The sequence below is a fragment of the Medicago sativa genome, chromosome 1 (genome assembly GCF_051527215.1).
Source record: "Medicago sativa cultivar Bolivia chromosome 1, Bolivia_mono, whole genome shotgun sequence".
In the NCBI taxonomy this organism is placed as follows: domain Eukaryota; kingdom Viridiplantae; phylum Streptophyta; class Magnoliopsida; order Fabales; family Fabaceae; genus Medicago; species Medicago sativa.
The window spans coordinates 30,081,230-30,094,691 of NC_140749.1; the positions used below are offsets into that span (position 1 = coordinate 30,081,230).

The window sequence follows — 13,462 nt, forward strand, 5'->3', positions numbered from 1 at the left end:
CTCAATTGTTGTCTTCGCTGCAACTTGCTTTGTATCTCTCTCTACAAAAAAAGTCCTTGAACATTTCATTTTCTAAGCCGTGATGCAGGAGTACTCTAAATATTGTGTTATGACTTATAATTATCTATCATTTCGCAATCTATCCATCCGATATAATATTTTGTCAAAAAAGTAGCTAACCCCCGTGCGAAGCACGGGTTTGTAACTAGTATATAGTAAAAATTTAGGGTTATTTATAATGGACATTGATCCATATAAATAATAAAATCAAATGATATAAATAAAATATAAATAAATTTTAGCCTCACCTAAACACAAATCCTAGATCTGCGGTCTGCCCCTGATTTTAGATACCTATATTCTAAAATGTTCATGACATTTTCTTATATAAATATAGTATTAGTTTATTCTACTATAACTTTTCAAGTATTCTAAAATTATCTATATAACACCATAAATCCTTAACGCAATAAATCGTGCAAATAATACAATTATTCAAAAGAGTTTAGATGCTACATTTTCAATTAATTCAAAACATGCATAACTATGCTTTCAAAGTTTGCAACGGAAAATCATCATACAAGTTTATCTCAACAACATAAAAAATTCTCAATAACCATGCCTCCGGTACCGGTCTTATAACTCCTCACCAAATAAAATTTCAAATCTCAAATATAAATGAGCAAGAAGTCTCAACAAGACGGAAATAAGGGTTAATGGTGTTTTACCCCCTGTAATATAAGTCATTTCTGATTTTCCCCCTGATTTTTTTTTTTTTGGATTTATCCCCTGTAAAAAAAATTGTTTTGGAATACCCCTCTAATAGGTCATTCAAAAACGAAAATTTCTGCAAAAAAAAAAGGTTGGTTTTTGATTGACCTATTAGGGGGTATTCTAAAAAAAAAAAGTTTACAGGGGAGAAAACCAGAAATGACCTATATTACAGGGGAGTAAACCGTAAATCGATCCAAAAAACCGAAACCGCAAAAAACTGAATATTTTTGGATGCGTTTGGATGTTGTTTTGTAAAAACCGCTAGGATAGGATCGGATTTCAGATCACTTTCTCAAAACCGAACCAAACCGAACCGAACCTCAAAAGTAAATATTAATACATATTTATTATTTTATTTGTATTGTATATTGCATTATTATGTTGCTAGTTGGTTTTTAATCTTGTGTATTGCACTGATTTAATCTTATATGTTAGTATTAAACATGTTTAAAAATAATCGATAATTTTCATACTATAATTATAATTTTTTACTATGTTTTGAATCAAACCTATTATTTTACCGTGTTTGTGTAATATTAATATTAATAAAAAAATATATTCTTAAAAAAAAAGTAAATAAAAAATATATAATTTGCATTTTGGATATCCAAAAACCGGTTGAAATTAAACGTATATATTTGGACCGGATCGGTTCGGATTTTTTTAAAATAGTCATCCAAACTGAACCGAACCGCATGTAATTTTTTATTTTGGATCGGATGGCATTTTGCCTCAAAACTGATCCAAACCGTACCGCGAACCCCCTAATTACAGGGGGTAAAGCGCAAATAACCCCAGAAATAATAACATAAATCTGACACCCTAATCAGAGCCCTAAACTAGACCTCGAGCATAAGAAAGAGTGGTAGCTCCAAAGCTAATCTTCAAGCAACTCACAGGCAAAAACAAATCAATCATGCACGCCACCTACCCATTCATACAAATAGGCAGGCGATCAACCAAACGACCACTGGAGGTTAGATAATATTCCACAAATAATATATAATCAAATAATAAAATTCAAGGATATAAAGTATAACATGCATACAAATTCATCTTTTCTAGAATACTAACTCCACATGAATATTATCATACCTCTATCATAGCATATCAAACATATTCATTCTTGATCAAAATCATCATCAAAAGCTTATCACCTTACCAACATCAATCAATACAAGAATTTCTCACCTCATTATTTATTTAGCTTAATCATCAAACTACACCAGCCTCGTCATTTCGAAAATATAATCATACATGCTACCTCATTCATTTTACATAAAGCAAATATTCCACATAATACATATAATTCATCTAATTCACATCAATCATATAGATCACATAAACTCTTGCCTAAACAACTCAACAAATACAATTCATCATTTCAAAAGTATAGGCTAGGAAATCATCGTCACCAAAGAAATCATCAAATCTCCCACATATAATTCACACTTCATTACTATCACTAAAATAAATAGCAAACATCATCATGTACACAACTCTACACAAATCCACGTTTTTCACCAATTACATAAATCACCAAGTAACATAATTCACCAAATCCATATAATTCACCAAGTTTCACCAATGCACATAATCACCAATTCACATAGTCAAGTATGACACAATTCACCAATCTCGAATGCATGCAATGTTCTAGACACTTCTAGATGCATGTGGTACTAACTGGATTTCAGAGATAATTCTACCGTATGAATCCACACCCACGTAAGAGTACACCTCCACTTACGTATTTCACCAAAGCAATGTAAAAGTACACTTCCTTTTACATTCTTCATAAGACTCAATATGACTATGAATGCATGGACTTCAAGCAAAGACTCGGCAATGCACATATCACCAAACTATATTATACAATTTTCATGATCATATAATATGTTCACCAAAGCAATGTAAAAGTACATCTCTATTTACATTCTTCATAAATTCACCACCATTTGCATCATCAAGTATTTACATCCACACAATCAACAAGTCATAATTAACAAAAGAGTCATCGGCAATGTCATCAGCAAGATTGATCACCACAAGGAATCAATCATCGTTTCACATAACACCATTCACAAATAGACAGCCATTCACCAATCATGATCACCAACACACTATAAACCAATCAAATATTGATTCATCATCTTTTCATCATATTGTCATGAATACAATCCATTTACAAGTTATGGAATCATAAAACTCAATTTTGGTAAAGTTCATCTATTTTCCAAAAATCATCTATTTTCAATTTATTTCACCAAAGAAGACATTCATGTTCAAAACATCAACATATCATATTCACATAACACATAACATCACAATAATGCATTCATGTTATCATCATTTCATAATTCCGGTTATTTCTAAAAATTCACCAAGTTCGTCTCATTTCTTCATTCTTCAAAATCATATCATTTTCAAGATAAAACCAAGTTATAAGCTCACCTATACTTTCCATAATCTTTCTAAGATAATTATTACAGAAATCAAGTCATATCCTCATCACTTTATTTTTTAAAAAAAAACAAGTTTCGGAAAAAATCCTATATTCATGCCATTTTTCAAAGCCAAATTCCTTACAACTCATAAAATCAATTCAATCCAATTCAAATGATGTTCCAATAGGTTTATGAGTTAAAAACAGTACTTAAACAATTCAAAAGAAACACTTGGGGATGTCCGGAAACAATCCCAATTGCTGAAACCTTCAAAATTGTGGGTTCTATCATGCGTCACTCGCCACGGCGAGTACCTACTCGCTAGGAGAGTTGCACAACAAAAGGAACCCAGAATTTTGGGTTCCTCTCGAGAACTCACACCATTTTTTCCTTAAACTACACCAACACTTCAAACCCCAATGACATACAAACATATACAATCATATATCAAGTGATTTGAAACATGTTTAAACATTAATCATCCACAAAATTCATGGTTTTCACACAATTAAGCAAAAATAATCAAAACAATTTATTTCAAACACCAACTATGAACTTGAACGCATAAACACTTCAATTCCTTGAAATTCAACATACCCATAATTACACATGAAATAGGAGCACGAAAATTAACATAAAAAATCATCAAATTCATAATACACTCAAAAGCAATTATGATCCGTAAGTAGAAAAGGAAGATTATAGCTTATTTGATGAAATAGAACTTTCCCCCTTATCTTAAACCTTCAAAATCTTTAGTTTAGGCTTCACTCTCCCCTTCTAACTCCTCGGCTCTTGCTTTCTTCTTTTCTAAGTTCTTCCTCTTCTATTATTCTACTTTCTCTCTCTAGCCACTCTATTCTTGTGAGAATTGTGAAATGTTTCTAACCCTAATTTTCCTTCATAAGTTAAGTATATATACTACTCTCCAATGGGCTAGGTTACTAATATTCACAATGGACCTAAAACTCTTACTAATAAATTCTAAAAAGTTATTACTTACTAGCTCGCTAAAACATCAAATAATCTCGAAATAATTACCACAAGTTACTACTAACTAAGTAAAAATAACTATTCACTCTAAAATACTAAAATATTCTACATTCTAAAGTTACTAAAACACTCTCTCTCAACAAATGACCAAAATACCCTTAGCCTAAAAATTGACTAAAATACCCTTCTCACCTTAAAATCCGCTAATCCCAAATCAAACACTCAAGCAAGCAATCAAATACATATAAATACATATAAATAATAATTAAAATAATCCTAGCGAAACACGGGCTGTTACAATCTACAAGTGTGCATTATCATTTAACAAGTACGAGTGATTCTATATCTTTCTAATGTATTATAGAAATATCTATAAATGTGCATCAGCTTACAACACTCCTTCTTGATGCATATTTTGGTAACTCCAAGCTTAATCCATAATTTCTCAAATAAAATGATTAGTGAAACTATCTACTCATGCATTGATACTCTTAGGATATAATATTTGAGTTTGAAATGTATTACCTCCACCGTGATACTATTTTTGTCACACCTCTTGCCAAAAATATTTGATATTAGCATCCTTGTTGGAGATGTCAGAAAGACCATTCTTGCTTCTTAGTTGCACTTGTTATTTTCCTTGTTTGTCTTGTTAAAGACTTCTAACAAGGATTTTTCGTTTAGTGCATGTGAATCTCCTTGTTCATCTTGTTGAAGATTTCTGATAGAGACCACTTTTACTTCATAGTTGCTTGTGATTCTCTTTTCCACTCTTGTAGAAGAATCTTGACAGGGACTCACTCGTGCTCCAGTAGTTTCATTTTTCTTCCTATGCTTGTAATCAAGTTAGAGCATCAGAGGCCGCATGTCACCATTTTTATTTGCCTTGGCTTTTGCTCTATTTGAACATGAGTATTATTTGCCATAGGTTTACAACATTACTTGGACTTGAACTTAAGAAGGTCAAACTGTTTGGCTACCTGAACTCCTCTCTTGCTTCTCAGTTTTGGATTTGTACTCAAACAGAGTCGTGTCGTGTGGCTACATGTACTTCTTTTTTGTAGACTGGATTTTCTTTTTTTTTTTTTTTTTTTTTTTTTTTTGGTACAAAGTAGACTGGATTTTCTAGTTTAGTAGGATAGTAGAATTCATGTTATAGATTAGATAGTTTAACAAATATATAGTTGGTGATATTAGGTCATATTTTGCTACCCCCAATGAATGAACAGACACAACTCTGATACCACTGTTAGAAAATTATAGCGCGAGAGCTAGTGGTAGATTGTTTAGTAGCATTGGGGTGCAATAAGTAATGTTGGCTTATAGTTGAGGAATGAAAGCATCTTGGGGGTGCAATAAGTAAGATATTGTTTCACCCAATGTGAAAGGCAAAAGAAGGTGATGGTGTGAGATTATTAAACCACTTTTTGATGAACGATAACTTCTTAGCAATAATTACACCACTTTTTGATGCAAATTTACTTATTTTAGTACTTTAACCAATGCTCCAAGGGCAATGGTCAGCATTCTCCTTAAATAAATTGCATTAAAAAAGACACGCATTTAATCAAAACACCAAACTGACTCTTTTTCTTTCACCATAGTTGCTACCTCTCACAAAATTGCTGCTAATTAGATTATTTTATCACTCATCATGTTTAAGCTTAACTACCTCTCAACAACAGTAAGCTTCAATGTCTTCTGTAAAAAAAAAAAAAATTAAAACGTCTTATTACGATTGTTGCTACGAACAATAGTGGAAGTAATAAAAAGGGTAATGATTGTTGCTACGAACAATAAAAAGACGAAATGCACGAGCTTATGTAGTTCGTTAAAACTGCACATGTTATATTCTTACTTTTCTTGTGTCAATCTCTTCGTTCAATATAACAATGCTAAATAAAATAAAATAAGTAATAAAAAAATGTGAGAAAAAAAAAAGAATGATTGATAATGAATTTATGATCATAATAATGTTTTTTTTTCTTAATTAGATTAAAGGGGGAGAAAATAGTGTAGGAGATAGCTTTAAAACTTTAAATTAAATGTAATGAATGAATGAAATTTGATGTCAAACTAATTTTGACACCATGGTGTCATTTGATCCTATATATATATATATATATATATATATATATATATATATATATATATATATATATATATATATATATGCTTCAGCTTTATTTGATTGTGATTCTTCTTGATCACTTTTAAATACAATCACAATTTTAAACTTTGGTAATTAAATTACATATGACTAAAAAAGTCCAAAAGCTTAACCCTAGTTTATACAATTTCATCAAAGAAATCATCAAGCTCATAAACAATATTATCAGCTCTAGATTTAATCACATTGAAATATATTCTAATACTTTTCATTCTCTCCCTCAAACCAACTTCCATTTCCCATTGAACGACCTTCAACAACACATTCATCTCCAACTCTCCTCTCAACTCCTCGACCACCTAAACTAACTCAACATCCCTGATGCCAGCTTAATCCTCATTCATCTATGTTCGCCATTCCATGTTGTAACCTCGTTGCCAATATCATCCACACTTGAAGAAAAAACCCAAAAGCAATAACAGGCTGTGTTAAAGAGTTCCAAATTAGCCGAGAGATAGCTTGAATAAGTTTTTATAAGTGGAGGTAATTCTCACCTCAGAAGGCGGTATTGGTGGATTATGTTAGACACAACCACGATTTTTAAGATGGTATCAGATCCTCCTCCAAGATTAGTTGGAGCACTGCTATTAAGTTTTCGCACTCTAGTAGTTAAGACTTTATTTTAGTTTTGAGAAAAGTGGTTAATTAAGACCTATGATGTAAGAGTCTGATCATATCTAGATCTCAGGCTCAAAAACCTCAGACGCCAACAATTTCAGTGTTTGGCCACTATACAGAGTTTTGCTCTGACTTTAATTGAGCTCTGCTAGGGACGGTGAGATTCGTCCCCTAAATTAGTCGGTCATAGGTCGGGTACAGAATAACGTTATGATCAAAAATTAGAATTTTAATACCAAAATTAAACTCAAAAGATAAAGGAAATATTAAAAGTTTTTCTTATATTGGTCTAGCGGGCAAACCTGCCCCGCTCCACTTGTTAAGTGGGGTAAACGGGATAAGGCCAACTTGAATGGTCGAACTCATAACTTTAACTCATCATGTCTAAAATAGTAGGTTAAATGGGTCGGTCCAGAGGCTCCCTTAATATTTATCATTAATCAATAGTATAGTAAAGGTAACAAATAAGATCTTAGGAAAGAAAAAAAACTTAGAAAAAGAGAAAGGATAAACCTATACGTTACAATACTGCTGCTATATATTATTAACTGATTCTGCTACTATATGCTTACAACCATAAAATTTAAACGGTGAGTTACATCTTAAATATATACTACCTAATACATAATGATAAACTTATTTATGCATGCGTGGGATACCTCTCTATTACAATATATATCGGTATATACCTTAGTAATTTGAGTATGAATCGTGACCAAGCCTAAGCTCTAGGTCCACCCCTTCACCATCTTTCTCAATTCCTCTCCAAACTTGATCATTACCCTCATGGCTTGAACCAATTTGGAGACTCAAATTGGTTCCCAACAAAGATTGAGAGCTTGTGTTAAGGAAATCATATTGAAATGTAGGTGGAGGGTTTCTAGGGTTTGTTTTTGATGTTTGATGATACATGTCATAGTTCCTAGGAGGCTCTAAAATGCAGTAATAAGTTGAGGGTTGGCTTGAAACAACGGCCGGAACAAAAGGTGAGGAATTGGGTGTGCCTTGCTTGGCCTTATAGTTTGTTCTTTCTTTCCTATGAATATTCATGTGGCCTCCTAATGCCCTAGCATTAGTGAAACCCCTTTTGCAAAATGTGCAATCATAGGATCTCTTGGTTACTATACATTCATCTTGAACTTCTTGCTCATCACTCTCCTCACTAGAAGTTATCATCTCTAATTCCGTGATATATATAGAAAATGTAAATTTTATGTGTTAATTTGAGAATGTAGTTTTTATGTAATGATGGAATATAAACGGGGGAAAGATAAGGGTTTTATATAGAGGGTTTGGAAAGGTGTGAGATATAGGAAGGAAGATGAAATATTTGACTTTGTTTCTATTAATGGGCTGGTTCTTTATGCCGGCTCTGTTGTGGGTCCAACCTTAGGTAATTTTATTAATCAATAATTATACCATTTTATTCTATTCCACTTTAATTTGGTAACAACTCTTGGTTACGTTGCTTTCATCAATAAAGCTTCCATGATTTTCTAAAAAAGAATTAAGTTTTCATGATCTGAATTATAATTATTAATTTTGTAATTATATTATTTAGGGACTTAGGGTATAGGGAAAAAACTTGCATATGATGCCATAAGCCCTTATCGTCTTGTTCTCAACTGAAAACATGAAAAACTGCCACCTATTTAAAAATAATTGTGCTAGGAATAGGTTAAACAGTGTCTAAGGATATGGAACGGTATCTCAAAATTTAATAGGATAAATCAAAGTGAATTAAAAAAAATATGTATATAGTACTAACTATCAAATAAAATAATAATTTTGGTGTTCCTAAAAAATTAATGCCTTGAGCCAGCGCCCCTCCTACCCATGGTCGGGAACACCTCAGGTTACGTGGTTTAAACTTCAAAACTTGTGTCCTACTTATGAGAGCTTATTTTCCCACTTTATTTGTTTCTCGCGCGCTTTTTGAATGTTCATTTTTATCCATGTTTGAATTATATGATTCGAATCCCCAAAAAACTCATAAAACACCCAACAAATTATCTTGGTTCCTTCCATTCTTGTTTCAAAACAGTTTTAAAAATATAATCCGAAATAAATATTAATAGTTCATATTATATAACCCAAACTTTGGTCTCATTTGACTAATTTCAAAAAATAATTGTAGTCGATATGTTCACACATTTGAGATTATATAATCCGAATTTGTACGTAAAATACAGGTTCAACTTAAATAATATGAATTGTGTCATCACATAGACTGAACTTGTTTGTGAGAGGGATAATCGGTCATGAATCATACTAACCTTATTAACTCACTACTCACATGTGTTTCTTGTGTTTTAGATCTTGAAAGTGCACATTCCTAGTTGAAAAAAAAAATCAATTTTCGAGAAACTTTGTTTGTCTCCTTCAAAATTTGTCCGAAAAAACACATAAAAATCAAGTAGAAAGTCTCCCCTAGAGGGACTCAGCCCTCAAAATCCGAAATCTCATGGTTTAAACTCATTTTTCAGTTATTTATTTGCTTAATTTTTTTATATTCTTGGAAAAATCCAAAAAAAAAAAGCATTACCTTTATTTGGATTTTAGATTTTTTTTTTTTGGTACAAGGTTTTTATATTTTTATTAGTGATATTTTTATCTTTTTTATTATATTTAATAGGTTTTGTCATTGTTTATTGGTGGTTTTTATGGCAAAATTTGCAACTGCAAAAATAGAAGGAGGTTCTGATCGCTATTATATATAAACATTTTTTGAATGATGTAATATAAATTGTATTTTTGGGTTTGGATTCTATAATTCAAACTAGACCAAATTGAAACATTGGAGGACACTTAAAGAACGGGTATGGTGGAGAGGAAATTTCCCACATTTATAGTTTGGTGTCGGTAACTTGCTTCCTATGGCCCTCTATTGTATAAAAAACAGTTGATATATTATTTTATTTTTTTGACAAAAGTTGATATATTATTTTAACAACCGAGTACGAGAATTTACAAAAATTGGACATTCATTGCTATGTAATCTTTGATTAAAATTAGGATATTTATTGGACATTCATTGCTATGTAATCTTTGATTAAAATTAGGATATTTGATATCCATATCCCACAAGATGGTTTATTTGAATCCGTACGGAGACTAATCCTCGAGTAGGTGGCTAAACATATGTTTTTATTTTGTTACTAGGGCTTAATTACCTTTAAAATAAGTGATTTCAAGTATTGAACCTAAATAATTTCTCTCAAGCAGAGTCATGTTATCAAATCGACACCCATGACTTCCCTTAAAAAGGAAAAAAATCTCCCAACATCATATTGATTGTTTCTATATATGTAATATATGTAATATAACAGTCAATATATTATCACTTTTCGTTTGAGCAATATCTTCCATTTTGATTTGTTCAAAAAAATAAAATAATATAACAGTCAATATTTATTTTGTAATATTATTGAAGAAAAACATATTATATGTACGAGGTGTCTAACATGGATCCGTTGAGAGATGGACCTTACTTTTTTGGTGGTGGTCGTTGAGAGATGGACCTTACCTTATATTACATATATTATATGTAATATATGTAATATAACTTCGGACCTTGCATATTTTATGCATTGTCCATACCAACTGAGCTAAGCTCACGAGGACGATGGACCTTACTTTTTTGAGAGGAAAGATGAACCTTACTATTTTATGTAAATTTTAATTAAATATTATTCTTATCCATTTTTTGTTTTATTATTGTTGTTATCATCAAATTTATTTTTTATTCATCTAAAAAAAATATTTTTGACTAAAACAGTAAAGGTCATCTTTGAACTATTTTTAAGAGATTCATACTAGAGTATAACATATTCAATTGAAGTATGGAATAGTTTTTAAAATATTAGAATTTGCTTAGTTGATATATATATATATATTTTTACATGAGGGAAAAAAATAAAAGAAAAAAAGCAAAGAAAAACTACGTCCTAGTAAAAGACACTCCCATAGAATCAGCTAGTAAGGATGAGGATAGCCATGGTAATGGTTGATGTACCATCATAAGAGACTCTGAATGATTAACACCTAGTTTTGCAAGCGAGTTTCCTTCTCGAAAAATATGATGAATGGAAATATCTCACTCGTTATCCAAATACATCCGAATGAGCTCCAAGCAATGGCGGATCTCCTTGGATAGTCATTTTTCTAATCTCCTATTGGGCGTCGGTTCAATCCCTCCCCCCATACCATTTTTTTTTTATATTTCGATTGCAATTAATAATACGTTATTCAAAAATATATTTCGATTGCATTTAATAATATGTATTAAAAAAAAATTGTTCCTGCCAGGACTTAAACTACCATCTCCCATGTTATATTCAAGCAAATGAATCACTACACCTGTTAATAATTTTGTTAATTTGTTGAAATTGTTTATTCCATAAATATTTAGCATCCCAACAAAAAAAATCAATATCCACCACTGGCTGCAAGAGGTTTGCATAGTGACGAAGTCTCGACACTTCCTTTGATACTAAATGCACTACATGAAGAGTCAGAAAAAACAAACCAAATTCTTATAACCAGCCTCCCAAAAAAGCTTAATCTCCATTATAAGGGCATGAACTTCTGCATGCAAAGGGAATGGTCTATAAGATCTTTTATGTTTTTTTACTAGAATACTTGAAATTGGATATTTACATCGAGTTATTAAATTGAATAACTATGCCAACAATTACTTTACTTGAATTTGTTAGAAATTCACCCTTATAAGATGAATAAATGAGTTGTTCGGGGTTTGAACTTCGGGCCCTTCATATATTACACAATGTTCTCATTAACTAAGATAAGTTCATGGAGACAATTACTCTGTTTGATGTAAGTTGACAATCTACACCTAAAAAAATTCGATAGTGAATCACTTTGAAAGGCGATTTACTTGAAAATCCTTGAAATTCTAATGACGACTTACAATGCTTTGTTATTTTTTTAATGGCACTTGCATTGCTTTTAAAACGAGAAATAAGTAAAAACTAAATTCATGGTTGTGAACTTTCTACTTTCAAAGGCCGGTATCAAACAACATTGTATTTTTCATGTTTATTTCAATATATCTATCTTTCGTTCCTTAGAAAATGTGCTTAGGGCAATTTTTAGAACTTAACAATATATTACAACTAAAGTTCTTTCATCCATTTGATATATACCTTCATTGTAATTTCATGAATTATCTTTATTTTTTGACCGGATTTTAATTTTAATTATCTAAAAGTATATAGGAGACAAGGGGGAGCAGTTCAAAAGGAATGATTGTGATGGTAACCAGTTAGGTTTTTTTAAAAGATTATTATTCTCTACTGTCTCTGTGTGTCTGATACTTCTTGGATTAATTTGCAGGCGGCTTAAATGCATATACCAGCTAGTAATATTTTGCTTTTGGACACGTCTTTGAAAAGATACTAGTGCTCTTTGCTTACCCTAGGATGAGCTTGCATTAACATTATTGGCAATATTAATCAGTTTTTACTTGCTCAAATTCATGTGACGTTTTCAAAGATATGAATCATCTTAAAATTAGACAAATGGAAGGTAATGGAACGTGTATTTTGACAATAACTCAAGTGCTGTACTACTTCATTTCTATCTTAAATTCTCGCATTATAAATAGGGTTTTTGTTAACCAAGTGCATTGTTTAAGGAATTTATTAATAGAAATTTTGTCTTAAAAATACAAGTTTTTACTTTTATTTTGGTAATAGTTACACAATTTTTGTTACAAAGTTGCTTATTTTAATACTTTAACAAATATCTGGCACTTGTTATCATTCTCCTTGCAAATAAATCATTGATTTGTTGCATTTCTTGCTTTTTTTGTTTTGTTTTGTAATTAACCTAATCTCAATACATATCTGCCCATTTTTCCTAAGAAACTGTAACAATTTTATATTTGAAGATATCATTTGGAGCATGTCACGTTTACTATACACAGTCTTGGATTTAGGAAAAGAGTTCACTTACTATGTATTAGAGATAAAACTTAGTTAATAAGAATTGTGCTTTAATGGGTCGAGAGGTGGAGTTGAATAGATTCACGGCCAACTCAAGGACATGGTAGGAAATATATTGGAACAAGTGTGGAAATTGAAAAATTGAAAGACTACATATTAAGTTTTACATGGGATGAATTAGTGTTGTATGAATTCAAAAAAAAAATGTGAGTTTTATATTGGATGGATCATACACATTGATAGTATTTAAATAGTAAGAGTGTACCTCTAAGTGGGGGAACGGAGTAAGCATTTTTTTCGTAATCCCTAATTTTTGGTGAAATATTTTGAAACACAATTTGAAATATTTTAGTGCGTAATCTAAGATAATCGGTACTTGATCTGGAATATTTTGATTCTTAAATGTGAGTTATTTTGGTATCATATGTGAGTTACTTGTTTCCAAAGTTTCATATAGATATCTCTATAAATAGAAAGCTCACATAGTTCATTTC

The 13,462-nt window shown here is 31.2% G+C and overlaps 1 protein-coding gene across 1 annotated transcript; it reads right to left on the reverse strand.

Moving 5' to 3' along the window:
* Positions 1-7,523: 7,523 nt before the first annotated feature.
* On the reverse strand, positions 7,524-8,284 carry LOC146954160 (zinc finger protein 11-like). Its single transcript, XM_085752396.1, has one exon. It carries the CDS (start codon positions 8,176-8,178, stop codon positions 7,693-7,695), a length of 486 nt encoding a protein of 161 aa, XP_085608522.1. The 5' UTR covers positions 8,179-8,284; the 3' UTR covers positions 7,524-7,692.
* Positions 8,285-13,462: the final 5,178 nt, after the last annotated feature.

Coding starts and splice junctions, on each gene's coding strand:
- LOC146954160 (XM_085752396.1), bottom strand. CDS start 8,178: ATGATAACTTCTAGTGAGGAGAGTGATGAGCAAGAAGTTCAAGATGAA.